This window comes from Lissotriton vulgaris, chromosome 6 (genome assembly GCF_964263255.1).
Source record: "Lissotriton vulgaris chromosome 6, aLisVul1.2, whole genome shotgun sequence".
Lineage (NCBI taxonomy): Eukaryota > Metazoa > Chordata > Amphibia > Caudata > Salamandridae > Lissotriton > Lissotriton vulgaris.
The window spans coordinates 202,786,198-202,805,953 of NC_141694.1; the positions used below are offsets into that span (position 1 = coordinate 202,786,198).

The 19,756-nt window shown below is 42.1% G+C and overlaps 1 protein-coding gene across 1 annotated transcript in view; it reads right to left on the minus strand.

Annotated features, from left to right (window-relative positions):
* Nucleotides 1-19,756, minus strand: part of LOC147707023 (adhesion G protein-coupled receptor F5-like) — a 948,772-nt gene that overhangs the window by 51,204 nt on the left and 877,812 nt on the right. Inside the window, exon 20 of the mRNA XM_086926247.1 lies at nucleotides 14,342-14,411. Coding sequence (XP_086782373.1) covers nucleotides 14,342-14,411 — 70 coding nt within the window. The remainder of the gene's footprint in view (nucleotides 1-14,341; nucleotides 14,412-19,756) is intronic.

The following is a 19,756-nucleotide window of genomic DNA, read 5'->3' on the forward strand; positions in this document are numbered from 1 at the left end:
AATAAACAAAGAAGAGCAAGCACAAATTTACCCCCCACCTTTCCGTTGAATCGTTCAACATTACGGTTATAACCTAGAAGTAACACTTTGTTTCCATATATTAAAAATGGATGTATGACATTACAACGCAGGCTATTACAACGCCTGCCTTTACAACGCGGTTTTAACATCGCATACCTTTACAACGCATAGCGCTTAGAGGTGCTGGATAGTGAAAGTTTAATTTTCTATTCCAACTCCAGTCCCCGTGGACACTAGGGAAGGTGTTGGGTAGAAAATTAAACTTATTCCCTATCCTAGAGCGCCCCTCAGCGCAATGCGTTGTAATGGTTTGCGTTGTAATGACCGCGTTGTAATGGTAGTGCATTGTAAAAGTTTCGTTGTAAAGGTTGTTCACCATTAAAAAAGCTTGCATTTACGGATCTTATTGTGTAAACACACAATTGTTATTTGTAAGAAAGAAATTATGATATGCATGTTTTAACTTGACTGTAGTTAATGGATGACTAAATATAAAATGGTTGACATTGGTTGCCCTCTTTGTTTTACGATGTGAACATTGATTTTCAAGCAAGCTGAACTTTTAATTGCCAAATGAAGTGCTCTTTCTCTTTCTTTCCCATGTGGGAAAAAAGTGTTTTTTTTCTGTGTGACAATCATGGAATGTTGTCATTAATAGCATATTCAGAAGACACTTGAAGTGTGTAGCTTAGTTCATGTATTTTAACACTGTATAGATACTGTAAGTTTGTAGGATGCAGAGAGAAGCTTCGTAGTGAGAAACCTGTGAGAGCCTAACAAGTGTAATTGTATCAACGTGTAGGATAGCTTCATGGAGACTGTGTGTAAATATTACAGTTGTTCTTTTCGGTTAGTACAGAGCAGGCCTCGCGGGTTTCACTCTTCTTGACTTAATAAATATGCATGCTGACAAATTTGGATGCCATCACCAGATCCACATAGAACTGAATTGCCCCTCTCATTATTGAGTATGAGCCTGACAGAATACAGCATGGCATAAAGTACTCCAGTTTATTATAGAAGATTCATACTTGTGCAATATTGTACCTTAATGGTGTTAGGGGCCTTGGCATCCACGCCAATCAAAATGGTGGCAGACCCATAAGTCAATATCTTCAAAATAAACCACCACCAGCCTTAGGTGCCTTTTAACTGACACGACTTGAGTCATTCCCGAGCTTTCTCAACACAGGAGTTGCTCTACTGCTGCAATAAGTGCCTTCGGCGGTGACTCTTATTATTTCAAGAGTTTCCCCCATTTCCTCAGCGGGCTGCTCGCATCTCTCCTCACAAGACATATTCATACATATCAAGCGTTCTGGGTCATCCGTTACATGTCTACAAATTGGTTCCTACTGTGCTGCTGTAAGTCTCCTTAGCTTTGTCTTAAATATATCCAGTGATACAGCTCTACAATGGCCACCATTTCCTGTGATAATCTACCTAAGTTTTCATTCCAAGATCCAGCAGGAGTGCTCTAATTAACCGGTAATCCAACTAGTACTGCTTCCTGCTTTTTTAAATGCCATATGTGGGACTACCTGGCTCTCTATAGTCATGCATGCCTTAGCAGGATTGCATAGTAAGCATTTCAATGCATATTTACTCTTTATCTCACTGATTCGCTCTTGGTATCACTTTAACATATTTCTTATTTATGGTCATTATAACTTTATTTTATGGTCAGAATAAAATCTTTTCCGAAGGTTCCTAACAATACTGCACATCACGTCAAAATGGCCAGTGACTTGCTTGTTAGTAATAAAGCTACCTCATCTGTCTTTAAGTCCAAGAGGGTGAAATATTATCCTCCTTCATCTATAACATCCTCTAATAATCCAGCTCTGGATACCATACTTGATGAGGGGAAAGGTTTGCAGCCTTTTATGTGTGCCACTAATGAGAAACTACAACAGATGGAGGATAGACAGATTGGAGATATGGAGGACAAAATGGATGAAATTGAGGAACACATTAGTTATCTTGTGATATGTTTACTAAAATTCTGATGCTTTTGCAGGATATCCAGAAATTTAAATTCTATTCTCCATTATATTCTGAAGAAATGTTGTCCAGACCTCTTTGGACTTCCCATAGCTCCTCTTCCCAATCTGCAATGAGCTCACTACATGGGTCAGCTTAATTCTCATTAATCCAAACCTTGAGGCATAATTATGCCCTTTCTTGAATTCACAGACCCTCTCTACATCTTGAAAGCAGCTAAAGTAAACAGCGACTGGTCTGGTCATAATATATTTAAATCTCAAAACATCTCCACTGCTTCCAAAGCGAGACAAATTGAATTTCTTGCTTTGCAACCCCAAATGGGACAGCTAAATATACGTTATGGTATTCTACACCCTTGACGTTGCAAGATAATGTATGTAGGCACCTCTAAATCTTTTGGTGACCCGGTTAAATTGAAACTGTTTCTTCAGAACATTACATCTCATGTTATGGAGACTTCAGCTTAAGATGCTTTCATGCACTTGCTTTTTTCCTCTCCCTAGAATGGCTCTTTTCTTTTTGTTCATATTTCTTGTATCTGATCTGTATTGTTCTTGTTATGGTGTCAACATGTCTGGTATCACCTATTTGTACTCCTCTCGGATGTGGAACTTTAGCCTTGATCTGCTTCTTCTGATATCTTATGTGTCCTCTTTTCCTTGTTTTACCTTCTTTCTTCTTCTCTCTTTGTTCTCTGTGGGTGCTTCTATGACATTTGTTTTCTCTTTTTACCCATGTTTCTGTCCCGTGTTTTACTTAATAACTGTTGTCATTGTGTCACCTTTCCCATTTTTTGCAGCTTATCCCCCATATTTCTGTACTTTTACCCTTGTATATCCACTATGTTTAACATTGTCTTTTGGAACGTTCGAGGACTTGCTCCGCCAGTCAAATGACAAAAGGTACTTTCTCATTTATCTAAACTTGATTTCTAAATTGCCTTTTTACAAGAAACACATTGTAATAATGTTGAGTCGGTTAAACTGAAAAGGCAATTGGTAGGTCAGGCTTTTTTTCTCCTGCTATTGATTATAAGGGTGTTTGAATTCTTTGTCATAAGGCTTTGAGAATATAGATTACCTTCACTGAATGTGATACTGATGGTCGAAGGGACAAGCATATTTTTCTGTTTAATGATCATGGCCCAGTTAAATCTGACTATGATTTTTGGTACACTATTAACGTAAAACCAGCTAATGCGTGCATTTCCAATATTAATTTAGCATGTGATTTTAATCAGTTGTTGAATCCTCAGGCATTGCATCTCTGCTGTTATCTGATGTATGGAAAACTTGTAATCCTGATAAATTATATGTCAAGAATCGATTGTATTTTACTCACTAAATAAATGCTCCCAACTGTACAAGTCTATGAAATAGGCTCCCTTTTTATAGCTGATCTTGCCCAGTTCTTTCCTCCTTTGATTTTTCCAATTTTGACTGACAGATAGAGATTCCTTATTTTCTGAAAAACAATTTATTCCTGAAGCTACTACTTTTTTACAAGGATGTTGTCACTTTAATAACTCCAATGATAAATCTATTTTCAATCATTGGGATGCAATTAAGGCTGCCTTTTGAGTTTTCCATATAGTTTACTCAGTCAGGAGGGAAAAAAGGCTTAAAAGCTCAATATCTGTTCCTCCTCCAACACATAGGGACACTTGAACATGGCAACTTTACCCCTAAACCTTCATCTATGCTGCATGACTTGATGAAAGCTAAATCTGATCTTAACAAACGCCATTGTTGATGCTTGTAATATTTTACTTATAGGCAAATCTAATTTTAATACGGGTCAGAATAAAACTGGTAAAATGCTGGGTAACTATTTAAAGATAAATAAAGAGCATAAGACTTTAGGTCCCATTATTAATGAGCTTGATAATTCAACATTGATCTCCAATCCAAATATATCTACTGCCTTTTAATCCTTTCATAAAACACTATATACGGGATGCCACCCCTTCTGCACTCAGTATACGCTCTTCTTTGATGCCCTCCTATACCACCATCTCTTACAGTCACATTGGCTGAGTTGGATGCTGACATTACAATTCAGGAGGTTTTGGCAGCAATTAAATCTCTGAAAAGAGCTAAGGCACTTGGTCCGGGTTCTCTATTGAACTTATTTCGTCTCTCCCCTCATTTTTGCTCCTAAATGATTAGTCATTTTTAACTCTTTTCTCCCTGATTCCAAAGTTAGTGGCTCCTTTTTAAAAGCCCTGATAGTCATAATACCCAAACAAAACAAAGATCCAAAACTCTGTAAAAATTATAGGCCCATTTACCTGATCAACTACAATTGTAAACTCTTTGCCAAAATGTTAGCATCCTGCCAAGAAGCCATTTAACTTCTTCTTGTTAAACCTGACCAATATAGCTTTTTTAAGAATAGCCTAGGTGCAGACAATGCCAGAATGTTTTCACATTCTAACCTTCCCTGGTTTGGTTTTGGTCCAACATTTATTTCGTTTATAAAATTACTGTATTCCAAACCTCGTCCTAGTAATTTTGATAATGGATATTTCTCTCAGACATACTAGACAAGGGTACCCTGTTTCCTCCTTGTTAATTGCCTTCAGTTTAGAGCCATGCTTGGAAAGCATAAGATGTAATTCACTTATATCTGGCTCCAAACAAGGCTCTCTGGAGGTTAAATTGTTTGCATATGTGGATGACATTCTAACTTATATGTCTAATCCTTTGACTTCTCTGGATCCCTTTTTACAGGAGATATACTTATATTCTAGCATCTCAATTTGGTTTTATGAACTTAATTTGACTAAAACGATACTTTACCATTGAATTCTCTATACTATCAATACAAGTTTATGAGCTTTACAAGATGTCCCTCAAAGATACCTTGGCAATTGATTTTCTCCCACCAAATCAGACACACTTTGCAATAACTTCACCATGCTAAAATCCAAATTGCAAGCATTACTCCTAACTTGGTCTCCCCTACATCTATTATTGTGGGGGAGACTTGATACCATTAAAATGATGATTGTTTCACACGTTCACACGTTCTTTATACAATCTCTATGCTACTATGCTACTATTTCAAGCAAATGGACTCAATTTGTATGAAATTCCTATGGAGCAACAAGCATCCACGTATTGCTCTCTCTAAACTCAAATGCCCGAGGTGTGAAGGGGGCATTCAATTCCAAGATGTGGGGCTTTACCATTCCTTTTTTGTTATGCACCAATATGATGTTATTATTAACAGTTATCAAGCTCAATCTATTCCAATGTGGATTATTTTTGAATGTTCTTTACTGAATGACTTTTCCTTTAAAGATGTCATTAATTTGTCAAACTTTACTTTTATCTCCAACACCCCATTTTAATATATCCCACCATTTACTTCACAAACTATTTGTTGCTAAGATTAGTTTCCAATAGTGCTTTTTGTCCTCCTCTATTTGATAAAATAAATGTGCAACAGACATTTTTACTTTATACATTGGATGAAGAAGGGTCTTATCTTTGTTTGCCAATTGTGAAAGATAATTCTATTGTATCATTTGACTAATTACAGCTACACTATCAATTACCTGAATCCTTCATAAAGGAATTTGAGCAGATGTCCTCTTCTCTCCAGTGTTGCTTTACAAAAAAAAAAATTCCGACTTAACAACAGTTGTACCTGTTACATCTCGATACGGTTTTGCACAACAATAGTCCCAAACCTGCCTCATATACAAGGTATTAATAGCCTCTATTTCCATCAGAACTAAAAGACTTCTTGAATTGGCATTGGAAACTGATGTATCTTTTTCGCTGTCTCTACAATTCTGGGACAAAATTTGGCTTACACTATTCAATATCTCTAAAACTGTTCACATTATGCAGTCACTCTCTTTTATCTACAATAAAGCAGCTCTCATTACAGAATCTGACACACAATTATACTCATCTTCTTTCCATTTATGCTGGTCATGTTCTAAATATATTGGTTCTTCAATCCATGTTTTCTTTTTGCAACTTTTTGAACATTCGTTCAGTCTAAATGTTTAAAGATTTTTCAATGAAATGTACCACTCACAATACATTACAAACCTCTATTGTTTGATCTTTTCTAAACTGTACTCACATGGTGGAATTTTGTATGTGATTAACATAGAATACATACTGTATCTTCTTTAACTTGACATCAAAAGATTCATTCTGATCTATTTTGGTTACCCTTTACTACTTTGCTCTCTCTGCACTTATCAATCTCTTAACTTACTCCTCTCTTCATCTCTTCTTACTCTATATCTTTATTTTCTATTTTGTTTATTTTTCTTGCTCCTACATCCTTTCTTCTTTTTCATTTTCTTTACAAAAACAAAAAATATATTTCTCGATACATATGTTTTTCTTTCATGCCTACAATTTTGTTAATTTACAGCTACTTATTCAAATGTTATTTATATTATGATTGCTGCCTGTTTCCACAATAAAAAATATTTGACAAAATAAAATACCTTATTGATGTTATATTACACAGGTGTAAAACATATTGCAATCATAAGACAAGTCATTTCTGCATTTAAGTTTAACTTGTTGTAGAAATTATGTTCACACATTGTTTCTTGTTTACAACAAAATATAAATTATGAGGGTATAAGCCTTTGTGAATACTTTCAGAGTAGTCAGAGGATTCTGCTAAAATAAACATTCTCTAATTATGAATAGTTTAGCTTAATTGTGTGTATTTCTAAGCAGGTGTGAAGAATGCTGTAGTATTAAAACATCAAGAATTGTACAGATGATCACTATCAGTTTGAAAACAAATGTGTAAGAACATACATAAAAACAAACCCTATGAGCCTATATTGCCATACTTGATTCCAGATATTAAGAAGTACATTTGTCACCATGAGGGTACAATTAGATCCAGAACTGAGATTATGAATATTACTTTTGATCCAGTCTTTCTTCAGCAGCATTCCTGAAAATACAATTATTCTTTTGGCAAAAATACAAACTCCACATACTTACCTTAACAAATAAAGGCCCCCAATCCAATATTTTGAGTGAACAAGGGTCATGACAGCTAACCATTCCCCGGGTAACAATACAACCTACTTTGTTAGACGTAGATTTATCACTCCATCCATAGATGGTATATTATTCTGTAACAAAATCTTAAAATAATCAAGGGTCTACTATGCTTAAGAGAGCCATACTCTCAGTTACAGAGTCTAAAAAGCTTTGCATTGGGATTTCTTGTGCCATATGATGAAACTGTAGTCAAAATATGTTAATGTCTTAGTCCCCATTTTGACTGGTCTCTTAATGCTGTTGGGGCCAGTAACAGCAGTTACCCTATCAGAATTGTAACATAGAGTTGAAAAAATCTGTTAGAAAATGAGGAATAACTGGGGGATTGTGGCAAGAATGATTGATTCCCTGATAATTTCTAATTTCCAAGGGGATTTTCATTGTCCATATAATTTTAAATTGATTTTCTCCACTCAGGAACGTACAATACCCCCGGCATTGGCAATTCTGCATCTGGGTCACCTGTAATGAATTTCATGAGTCTGATAACTGTAATGATTCTTGGGTAGTATAGGATTAACAAGACAACTTTGGATGCCTAGACTGTTATTTCAGAAATGTAACCCCCTATGCTTCTAACAGTCAGTATAGTCATTTGATTTCTGCCTGAAAGCTAGATTGTTTTATTATTTGCTTTATTCTCTGTTCTAACCCTTTAATAATTTATACTCAATAATTTCACATTTTAATGGTGAAATTTGTAGCATTCATCTAATGGGAAGTGCATTTCTTTATTATTGTGGTCTAGTATCAAGATGCAGTCAGTCAGTCAGTCAGTCAAAATACACTTTATTCGATTTTTGTTAAAATCATAAAAGGCAAAACATACATATATTTAAAAAGACATTTTAAAAATACCCACAGTTCATTTTGTTTATACATAGTGTCCATAAAAAAGTCACTGAATTAGTCACCATTATACATACAAAAAGTAACAGTTAATGTATTCATTTTTAATTTAAAACAGAACAGTTCTAGGGATTCTTTTATTTCTACCTCTGTACGCGGCTGTTAAAAAACTCGCTACACAAAAAGTGACATGTGCGTCCGGTAACCTTTGGAGGTAAAGCAAGGCAGGTCTCACTTGTATAAAGCCCAGTGTTTTCAGGAGGGGAATTAAATATTTTCTCCTCTCAGAATCGTAAAATGCACAAAAAAACAGGAAATGAAGAGTATCCTGATTAGAGAACTGATCGCACTCACAGGGTGGTGCATGTTCTGGTTTACCCCACGTAGGGAAGGAACCTAATGAATAGTGGATTAAATTCAATCTGAATCTGGTTAACAAAAATCTATGCAAGGGTTTAGAGACATATTGCAGGTAGGGTTCCATCGAGGGGGAAGAGGACAAAACCAGATGTGCTCTTACTAACGGTTTATTAACCTCATATTCCTCTCTCTCTAAACGTGTCCTCCCCTGGAATTCCTTCTTAATCCACGCAATGTCCGCTTTCTTGATTATGGATGGTGTTGTATATAACTCAGGTCTTCCGAGGGCAGTGAATGATGACTTTATATATCTCAGCCAAGCTATTTTCATTGCCCCCTCCCTTGCAGTCACGTCTTTAAGGATTGTGTGATTTAAAGACAACTCAGTGTTTAACCAGATATTGGCCCAAAAAAGTAAAGGGGCCATTTTCAATCCATCTATGATATAAGGTAGGCCAACTTCCTCATGTATGGAGTAGGTAGGTGTGGAGTTTGGGACCGACAGAATTCGTCTAATAAGTTTGTTCTCTACTATCTGCATACTGTCCAGATTAGTATAACCCCACAGTGCTGCACCATATGAGGCTATTGAAATGCATTTACTTTTGTAAACTTTTAACACGGCTTCCATTGGTTTAGCCCCTAGTCTTTTAGTAAAATCCAGCAGGGCAGCTGTAGACCTGGCTAAAGAAATACATTTGGCCTTGATTTGCGGGACCCAGGAGCCCTTCTCGTCGAACAAGACCCCTAGATAAGGAAAAACCGGGACCCTGGAGAGAGCCTCGCTATTACAAAAAAAGGTTTTTGTATGTAACTTATTTTTTTGTGGACCCACAATCATTGTGTGCGATTTAGTTACATTGATTTTTAGATCCAATCTGGCCATAAAAGAGCCAAAGAGTTCCAAAAGGGTCTGTAACCCAATGCCCGTGCGGGCGATGAGAACAGCATCGTCTGCGTATAAAAGAGCCGGTATCTGCTTCCCATCTACCCGCGGGACATCAGCATTGCCCGCTAACAAAGACTTCCCTAGATCATTAATGTAAATGGTGAATAAAAGTGGGGCCAAGATACAGCCTTGGCGGACACCTTTATTTGACCTAAAACTATCAGAGCATCGCCCATCCCTGGTCACCCGGACCTTCGCAGTAAGGCTTTGGTGCAAGCTTGCTATAAGGGCTACCAAGGGTTCCTCAATACCAAGCTCGCGCAATATAGCCCAAAGCTTGGCCCTATTAACCAAGTCGAAGGCCGAGGAGAGGTCCATAAAAGCCAAATATAGTGAACCTTCCCCGGCCACCGTGTACTTCGATATTAGGAGGTGTAAATTTGAGCATTGCTCTAAGGTTCCCCGTTTTTCCCTAAAGCCATATTGAATCTCTGCGAGATCCCCACAGGTCTCCAGGCTTGTTCTCAACTTTGTCAATAAGACTCTGCCCAGAATCTTAAAGGCAGAGTCTATCAAGGAGATTGGGCGGTAACATCCTGGATTCTCCCTGTCTCCCTTTTTAAAAATTGGTACTATGACAGATGTGTTCCATGTTACTGGAAAACATCCACCATTTGTTGCCCTGAAGACATTTGTAAGGACTTTAGACCAGGTAGTTGGGGCATATATAAAAAAGTCTACCGGGACACCGTCCGGGCCCGGAGCCTTATTTTTCGTGGAGTCCATTATGGCCTTATATACCTCCTCCTCATTAAATTCTACTGCCACTAGGCCCCTGGTCGGTCCTGTCTCATTATCATTTACAGGGTCATTGCCGCCATATATATTTTTAAAATGATCAACCCATTTCTCGTCACTGATGATGCAGTCGGAGATTGTGTTGATCTCCCCAGAGAAGAATTGGTTGTTTATGATGTCCCAGAATCTTTTACTATTCCGTAGTATATCCACGTCAAGCAAATCATTCCAAGCATTCTTTTTAATTGCATTTTTTCTATTTTTAACAACCAGTTTATACTCTCGCCTTAATTTAGAGATTAAAGTTTTATCCCTAGGCTTTATTTTAAGGGCATTTTTCAGTTCCTTATGGGCTTTAGAGCAATTCCTATCAAACCATTTAAATGGCTTGGGTGGCAAATTAGAGTTGGGGACAGTAAGTTCTTCAGCCGTATGTGAGCAAATTAGATTAAAAGCTGAGACAATCTCATCATTGGAGGCATTTTGGTCTAAACAGATTCGCATAGGTTCCTCTATCTTTGGGCGCAGGGAAGCCATAAAGGTTTCCTGGACCACCTTACCCCACTTGAGCCGTCTGCCCTGGTCACTGGGCACCGTCGATGTGCAAGCCCTGGGAAGGCCCAGGTGCTTGCTCCATAAGTCACTCCAGTGAACCTGTGCTGAGACCGGGTTGTGATCACTATGTGGGGAGGCGATTACCTCGTAAATCCCCATCCTAGAGGTTAAGCCCTGAGAAACGAAAATGAAATCTATCACAGACCCACTTTCAGACCCTTTGTAGGTGGGCAAGGATTCGTCACTACCAGTACTGAGGGGTTCAGACATGTTAAGGCTGGCAAGGAGAAATTCCAACGCCTCCCCCGCTTTGGTGTGAGCAAAGTGCAGATTGCCATTTTCTGTTTGACCATCCAGGTTGCCTAGATTACATTTTAAAACACATTTTTGAATGTTAAAATCACCTAAAATTAGGAAATCGAAATTAGTGCAAGATTTGTGACTATAATCAAAAAGAACTTTTTCTAGTTGATCCACATGGGCTGTGTCTGTTTGTCTAGCCCACGAATTATAAAAATTTAAGACCACTAAGACCCGCCCTGGTGAGATAGTCCATTCTACCATTAAAATATTTGGGGAGCCTGACTCTAGTTGTTTAAACGTCCCTGCCAATTTTAACGAGAAGAGGAGAACTAGACCACCCTTAGCTCTTCCTGCACTGCTAGGAGTTGCTGGAATAATAAAACTTATAAACCCGTCCAGACAGAAAGATGGTGCGGTGTCCCATGTTTCTTGTAGGGCAATTACATGGTTGCTGGTTATGAAATCTATCCATGTGGGATCCAATCTTTTGGCTCTAGTCCCTGCCACATTCCAGCTAAGAAACCGACATGGAGTCAGTTCCACCCCACCCACTGGAGCTACGGGCGTTGTCTGAGTGTGTGTTAGTTGTTCACTAATTACAGGCATAGAGTCCTCCGCCCTACGTAAATGGGTTTGCGGGGCCGGGTTTCTTTGCACCACTGATGTTTCTGCTTGGGCACCCTCTTCTACGGTTTCCTTACAGGCCCTATCTATTTGTCAATCCACCCCCTCTAGATCATTTAAACAGTTAAACCGATTGTAGGTTGGGAGTAATGGTGCCGTTCTACCGAAGAGTGGCCAGGGATGAGGAGCCTGATGGCGCCCTCTTCTGCCAACTCTCTCCCATCTATCATGTCGTTGGGGTGGATATTGTGGGCCTGGGGTATTTGGGAAAAAGAAAGACACGCGAAGGGTATGGATGGTAGATTCCCTTGATATGTTTTCCCCTTGGCAAATGTGAGCCACCGTGCCCTTGTCCCTGAAACTCACTAATATACAGTCCCCAGTAATGGATTTCCGACTTCTCCCCACCCACGGGACCCTTCTTACCATTATAATCTCATTATTAAGATGTATCGGGAGAGGTCTGTTTATGTTTAGCCATTTAATGACCCTAGTTTTTAGTGTGCAAAAATCCTCTATTTCACCTTCATCTAGTTGGGGGACCCCTGCCATAACTACTGTGAGATCGTTAGTCTCGGGTGGTAGGTTAGGACGACGGGGTCTTGCAGGGGGCATTTTTTGATTATCCGGGATGATGTTATCTGTCCTATGTGCCTGAGGTACTAATGCTAGGGGTAGGTTGGGAGTGGTAGCCTGGGGAGGATTGGTGACTACAGGCTTTGGGTTTGGTGGTTTTTGTGGGACTGCCCCATTTGTGGCCTGAGGTGGGATTGGCGTTGGGTTAGCTACCCTGGGTTTTAACCCTTGCGCAACTGCGGCGCTAGGGATGGCTGTAAGATCACTTTCCTGTCGAACACTGCGATTTTTGAGGCTTCCCAATGTGGCCTCCAGTATGGTTAATCTGATCTCGATCTTTTTTACGCTTTCACTGATCGGGAGTAACAGAGACCTTAAGAGGAATTCCAGGTTTCCCAGTGGCACAACAGAAAGGGTGACATTCTCACTGCTGGTTCCTACATCTGTGCTCAGGGCGGGAGCTAAAACTTCCTGCACGTTAGATTTAGAGTGTGACTCTACCGGCGGTATTGCTGTGGGAACCTGGGGTTGCGGGGCTTTCCCAAATTCTAGGTGTAGAGACTTGGGTTTACTGCCACCATGTGCTCCCTTTGCCCTTCTCCTACGTTTTTTTGGAGGGGGTCCTGGGATTGCTTGTGTGGTGACTACTTTCGATTTGGGGTGCTTGTCTTTACGGGTTATGGGTGGTTGTGGCGTTAGGACTGTAGCCCCCCTAGCAGGGCTAGTTCTAATACTACTAGGTGGAGCAGTACTCGTGATATCAATTTGAGAGGTGTTCATCCCTTCCCTTAACAAAACTGGAACATCCTCAATACGAGTTGACTCCTCCCTTAAAGTGATAGATAACTCTCCCAAGGGGGTGTTTTTCAGATTGTCCACTGATCGTCTCCGATCCGCCCTTAGCCTAGACAAATTTCCCTCTTTATCCGCCTCCCCCACAGCCCGTGCAAAATAATTTTCAAGAGTCCCATTTTTCACACCACCCGGCTTCTGAGGGGTACTCTCCTTTGTTGATGAAGGCATAGTTATACTCCAGGGGGGTCAGACAGATTATACCACCCAAAACGAGTGTAACAAAATTATCAAGTCTGTAGGTACCTGCACGATATGGAAAGCCAAAAGAGTGGGCCCAGCCCAGCCTGCTCCGGCCTGTGACGGCCTTGGACGGTCCCGCCCTTGTCCCGGGCTTCTCCCGGTCGCTCCCGCTCGCTCCCGCGAAGCGGGGAACGCTGGGTTCCTTAATACCCTACAGTCCACGTGATAGGCGGGGGGGCGTGGCCAGCGGGGAGAGCAGCCCAGGTGATAGTAATTGGGCGCGCAGGGGCTCCTGGACACTGGAGTCCCCTGCCAATGCTCGCAGCCCCGCTGGTTGCTCACCTGCCCCGCGCTCCTCCTCAACAGTCAGTTGCTGCCTCCTGGCAGATGACGAAGACGCGCTGCGGGACCCGCGAAGCGGGTCCGGCGAGTCGTTGGATTTGGCGCAGATTCCACAGGGGGTCAGCTACACAAGGGTCCGCTTGGCTCCTCCGGCGTCCTGGCGCTGCACGATATTTCCCAACAAACGAGTCCCACAGGCAGGAAGGTGAGGCTTGGTTTTACCTCCGTTGGCGGGGGGGCGTGGCCAGCGGGGAGAGCAGCCCAGGTGATAGTAATTGGGCGCGCAGGGGCTCCTGGACACTGGAGTCCCCTGCCAATGCTCGCAGCCCCGCTGGTTGCTCACCTGCCCCGCGCTCCTCCTCAACAGTCAGTTGCTGCCTCCTGGCAGATGACGAAGACGCGCTGCGGGACCCGCGAAGCGGGTCCGGCGAGTCGTTGGATTTGGCGCATCGACAGGCGAGACCTCCACAGGGGGTCAGCTACACAAGGGTCCGCTTGGCTCCTCCGGCGTCCTGGCGCTGCACGATATTTCCCAACAAACGAGTATCAAGATGCATCTAAGAGTTGTACAGTAATGAGGAAAAGGCACAGAGAATTCATCAATAAAATACAATGTAGACAAAAGTAATATTTCAGGTTTGGTAACATTGATACAGGGGTTAGGTGGATAGCACTGGTTACAGGGTGGAAGTGAGGGGACAAGAGAGGCTATGGGATTATAATGCATCAGTGGAATTGAGGCCTAATGTATTCAAATAAAGGTGGCACATATAATACAGATTACTGTCAGAGCCAAAAAACACTTCTCCTCTATCAATCCTGAACAAGGTTATTTTGCAAGCATGAAGATGTTTTATGATGCATAATAAAGACAAGTAGGACATAATTCACTGACATTTTCGAAGAAAAAAACATTTTTACATACCTCCTCTGCCAAGGACATGTGCTTTTGGTTTTGTCACAGCTGGTTCTATTTCATTACTGAGGGTGGACAACTGCAAAATAAAAACAAGAAAGTAAAACTCTTCATAACAAAGGTGTGAAAAGGAACTGCATTAGAAAAATAAGAATTGTATTTTTGTAATACCAGATTTATTGCTTGCGAGAATCAGAAAACATTTAGAAACATATAGTAAATATGTAACTCATTTGTTTAACATTTGGGTTAACAAGCATGTGCCAGAACTATTATTAGATTACCTACCGACAAGCTTTAGTTGTGTGGTAGGAATTCATGTCATAATACACAGCGTACGCACACATGTACACACAGATACATAAAGGGCTTTTGTATAGGTCTGGATGTAATTAAAATTAGCTGGTGACATGATTCACTAAGTTGGGGCACCCAAACGTGTCCATTGCTATGTTATGTTCTGCTGCTTTGTACAATGCACAAATCCACTGAGAGAGTACCAAGGCGCTTGAGCAGGTGTGTATGTATGTGTTCCCCAAGGTGCTTATACAAAGAGGCATGTCGTGAGCTCCTTGCGGATCTTAAGTGAGGTGGAGGCTCTAATGTGTTGAGGGAGGTCATTCCAGGTCTTGGGTACGATGTAGGAGAATGTCTGACCGCCAATTTTGCCTGTAAGGATGCAGGGAGTGTGCGTAAGTGAGAGTGAAGCTGAGTGTATGTGTCTTGTGGGTTAGTGAAAGTTAATGCGGTTCTTCAGGTATTCTGGTCATGTGTTGGATAGGCCTTGGTATTTGCGCATGTGAAGTTTAAATTGTCTGCGCTTGGGAATGGGGAGCCAGTAAAGCTTCCCTAGGTGAACTGTGATGTGGGTGTGGCATAGAAGGTCAAGTATGTGTCTTGTGGTGGTGTTCTAGATGGTCTAGAGCTGTGTAGTTGTTGTTTTGAGAGTCTGAAGTAGGGACTGTTGCCATAGTCTAGCCTGCTATGGATGAGTGCTTATGTGACAGTCCATCTGGTGTTTTAAGGCAACCATTTAAAGATCTTTCACAGCATGCATATGATGTGGAAGCAGGAGTTTCACACTGCATTGACTTTAGCCGTCATGTTGAGCTTGTCATTTAGGATGATACCTAGATTTTTTGCATTGTGTATGGGGTGGCTGTTGGTCCTCGATCCGACAGCCACCAGGTGGAATCCCATAGGGAGATCTTGTTGCCAAAGACAGTGATTTACGTCTTGTTGTAGTTGAGCTTCAGGAAGTTGGTTTGCATACAGTCTGTTACCATGGTCATGCCGTTGGTGAAGTTAGTTGTTGTGGTGGTGTCTTGTCAGTCAGGGACAGCATGAGTTGGTGTTATTGGCATAGGAGATGATGTGATGTCTTTTGATTGGATGATGTTGGTGAGTGATGCCATATATATGATTAAAAAGGGTGGGCTGAGATAGATCCCTGTGGGACTCTGCATATCAGCTTCCTGATCTCCGATGTGAGTGTGGCAGTCTGACCCTTTGGGTTCTTCTTGTGAGGAAGGAACAGATCTATTTGAGAGCGGATCTTTGTATGCGAATCTATCTTGTAGAGTTTTTTGATGAGGGTGTAGTGGAAGACAGTGTCAACGGTCGCAGAGAGGTCAGGCAGGATGTTTCTCCTCAGTCCAGGAAGATTCAAATCTCACTCGTGGTTGTGATGACTGCTGTTTCAGTGTTGTGGTTCTTCCTGAGTCCTAATGGGGTGTTGTCTAGAAGATGGTGAAGGTGCAGGTGGATTATGAGTTACTTTTGATGGCCTTCTCTATCACTTTGGCAGTAAAGGGGAATAGTGAGATGGGTCAGAAGTTGCTACTTTGATTCCAGTTTTGATTCACCCAGGAAAGTGGCAGATGTGATGGAGGTGTTGATGATGTGGGTCAGGGTGGTGCTGATTGGTGATGTTTCTAGGTTGCAGATGTGGTAGGAGCATGGGCCCGGAGTAAATGGCCCTTATGATTTCTGCTGTGTTGTTTTTAGCAAGCGTGGTCCATTTGGTCTGCTGGCCATCTTGGTTGGTGGTAGGTAGGTTAGCAATGAGTTCTCTGAGGTTAGGTTGCTTTATAAAGTTACTGTTGATGTTTGTAATTTAGCTGTGGAATAAGTTAGATGGGTTGTCGCAGAGTTGTTGGCTAACAGCGATGTGGTTGACAGTGGCTGAGGGTGAGTTGAAAACGTTGACAATTGAGAAGATCTCCTTGCAGCCGTTGGAGCTTCAATTGATGCGGTCCACTAGTGCTTTTTTCTTGGGGTCTCTTATTTGCTTGTGATAGCACTGAGGGCAGCCTTGTAGGGAGTTCTGTTGATCGTGTAATGGCTGGCTCTCCATTTCCTTTCTAGCGGTTTTCTGTGTTGTTTGGTGTCATTCATGTACCAGCTAGATTACATGTTTGATCTACTATGCTTGGCCAGGTAGATGGATGTGAGGGAGTCCATGCAGCTCTTGATCCAGTTGGTAAAGTTGTTAATATCCTTGTAGAGGTTGTCTGTAGGGCTAGGTTGATCCAGGCTGAAGGCACTGAGACAGTGTGCTTCTGTGATTTTGCCTCAGCGACAGCCTGAAATACTGGACCTCGTGGGGTGTTGAGTTGAAGTGTGTTGATTTGGAAGTGGTTTGTGGAGTGGTCTGTCCATATGAGCAATGCTGCAGAGTTGTATTTGATGTTGTCACTTGTGGTGAAGATGGACCCCTGCGTGTGTCCTGCTGTGTATGTTGCTTCTGAGATGAGCTAGGTGAGTCCAAAGTTGCCCAAGCTTTCTAGGAGGGTTGTTGAGCGGGGTATGTTTCAGTCTTTGATGGTGAGTGGAGTGAGAAAGTCGTTGATGAGGTTGATATCGGTGGATCAAGGTCCAGGTGGTAGGTAAATGAGGGTTCCATTCAGAGTAAAGTTTTTGGGAATTTGCAGCTTGATGTGCAGGTGTTCCATGAATGAGGGTGGAATCCTCGGCTGATGTGGTAAATTTGATGCTTTGTAGATGACATGAGAATGAAATGTCTCTGGTGACATTTTGGCCAACACAAAGCTGACAAGTAAACTGGTGGGCATCATGAAACCTGGCAAATCCTTTTGCTGAGGTGCCAACCTGCCTCAGGCAGTTCCCTCTGGCTCACACTACCGGCTTTCAGGAACCGAGCTTACTGGGGTGAGCCATGGCTTTGCCCCTCTCTCCTAGGGGATTATGGGAGCTGTTCTGCCTGTAGGACCCCCAGACTTCTCCTCGGTCTGACAATAACCTGTGTCAGGAGACCAGTTCTGTGGTGGGGATTGACCAACCCAGGCATAAGCCATGGCTTTGATTGACTCCTATTGAGGATTACTGGAATTGTTTAGCTTGCATAAGCCCCAGACTCCTCCTTGGTCTGACGCAACTCTGCCCTGGGATATGCCTGCTAGCTGGGCCTTCAGGAGGGTCCCGTTTCAGCTCCACCCCCCATCTGCAGCCACTGTGCCCTGGGTAGTGACTACAACCCTAGTCCATCTGTTATGGTTGCCCCAGGTCGCTGCCTTCCACTTTCCTTGGTGCCCCAGCTTGGGGAGCTAAGAAGTGTAAAGGCTCCAGACAATCTCTCTCTCCCTATGGGCCTACCTAGGGGAGTCATCTTCCTCAACAATTAAGCCTTCCACAAAGTAGGGGCTTACAGAGCCTTTGGGAAAAACCAAGGTCAGAGTTAGCTGTGCTCACCAAACCATCGGTCATCTGGTTGGCCTACAATCAACAGTGTTTTTGGTTAGCCAGCCACTGACTGGTCATCTGATTAGCCCTCCCGGTGACCCGATGGCTTGTGCCAACCTGGCAACCAGAGTGCCCAGGTAGTAGCTGACAATGAGGCTATCACTCAGAACGCTCCTTCCTAAAGCCATCCACCAGCTTCTTGTCTCCTGGCGACTCGGCTGGTTCCCACTGAAGCCATCAGGCCATGCTGCTGACCTGATAGTGATTGTAACCCTATCCCTGCTCCTGACAGATTAAGGTAGTGGGGAGAGGCCCTTGTGCCATCCTGCAAGTGGGGGAGGCAGCCTCCCCAGGGCCCGCAACTCGCCCCTCCCATGGGTCTGGCAGCATACTTGGATTCGGCACTGGGCTCTTCACACTTTACTCGCTGTTACTGAGGGAATCCTGCTTAGTTTCCTTTCTTGTGCCTAGTAGGATACTTAAATTCAGCTGGTCACCACTTCTGACCTGAGGTTGTAGTTGAATGCCAAACTGTGTGGGGAAGCCGGACGGATTCCCTGGGCTGCAGAAGCAGGAAGACCGTCTTTCGCACAAGGCATTCATAAATAACATCATTCAGATCAGAGACTGAAGCCTAGGGGCCATCACAGACACTAGCACCCATGGACAGATATGGGGCCTTCCCAGCCACAGGAGTGGGGCTTTCTTCCCATGTAGGCATGGTGAATGGCTTCTAATTATAATTTCACATAGCCCCTCTTTCGAGGAGCTCCTTTCAGCTATTGATACTGTTGTTCAGTTGCTGTTTGCCGTTTGCTAAGATGGTGGTCCATCAGCACTGGTATCAGTCCACAGCATTTCAAGGATGTGAATATTTAAACAGTAGTTTGTACATTCATCGACTTTAAATCTTTGTTTTTATATAATTTTAGAACTATCACAATCACCCAGCACTCATTCTCAGTGCCCTCATTCTCAGTGCCTTATGCTGTTGCACAGCTCTTGTGCTTATCATGCATTCTTCTTTTCTTTTGTGAGAGTAGAAGGGTAATGAAGTACAGACAGATTCAATGGGTTGTTTATATTTGTAAATGCTACCTTCTGTGGACTATTCTAATCCCCATATGCCTGCCTTGCCTGATAGTTGCCTTTTTCTTGAATTGTAACAGAAATGTTCCCTGTCATGTGCATGTCATATACATTAATAATGTTATCATTAATTTTACAGGTGCATTTTGTAGCTGTGTACTCTTAAAGGGTGTTCAATGTTTCCCTAACAGTGAACAAGTGAACAGTGAACAAGCACTAGCTTCATGTATTTCTTAGTTAAATATGTTTTTGTGAACAACTCCCTGGGGACCAAAGGTAACTTTTCTCGTGCATTGGAAAATGCCTCTTTCTGCATAATCACAACGATTTCTTTGGACTGGATGCTGCTGGCTTTTTGACTCTATACAGTGGGACTCTGTTAGCCAGGTTTTGGTGCATGTGCATGTGCTCTGACCCCTGAAACATGTAAAAATTGGCTTTTCTCCTAACTGCCAAATTCAGTTTACATGAACGTCCCATGTATATCGTACCAAGTGCATCCAGGGCCTGTAAGTTGAATGTCACTATTGGAATGCTGCACTAATTGTGCCACCGACTGAAGTGACAGTGTAACATGAACCCCAATCTACCTGTATAGCCTCACTGTGCAGTTTAATAACTGCAAATCACACC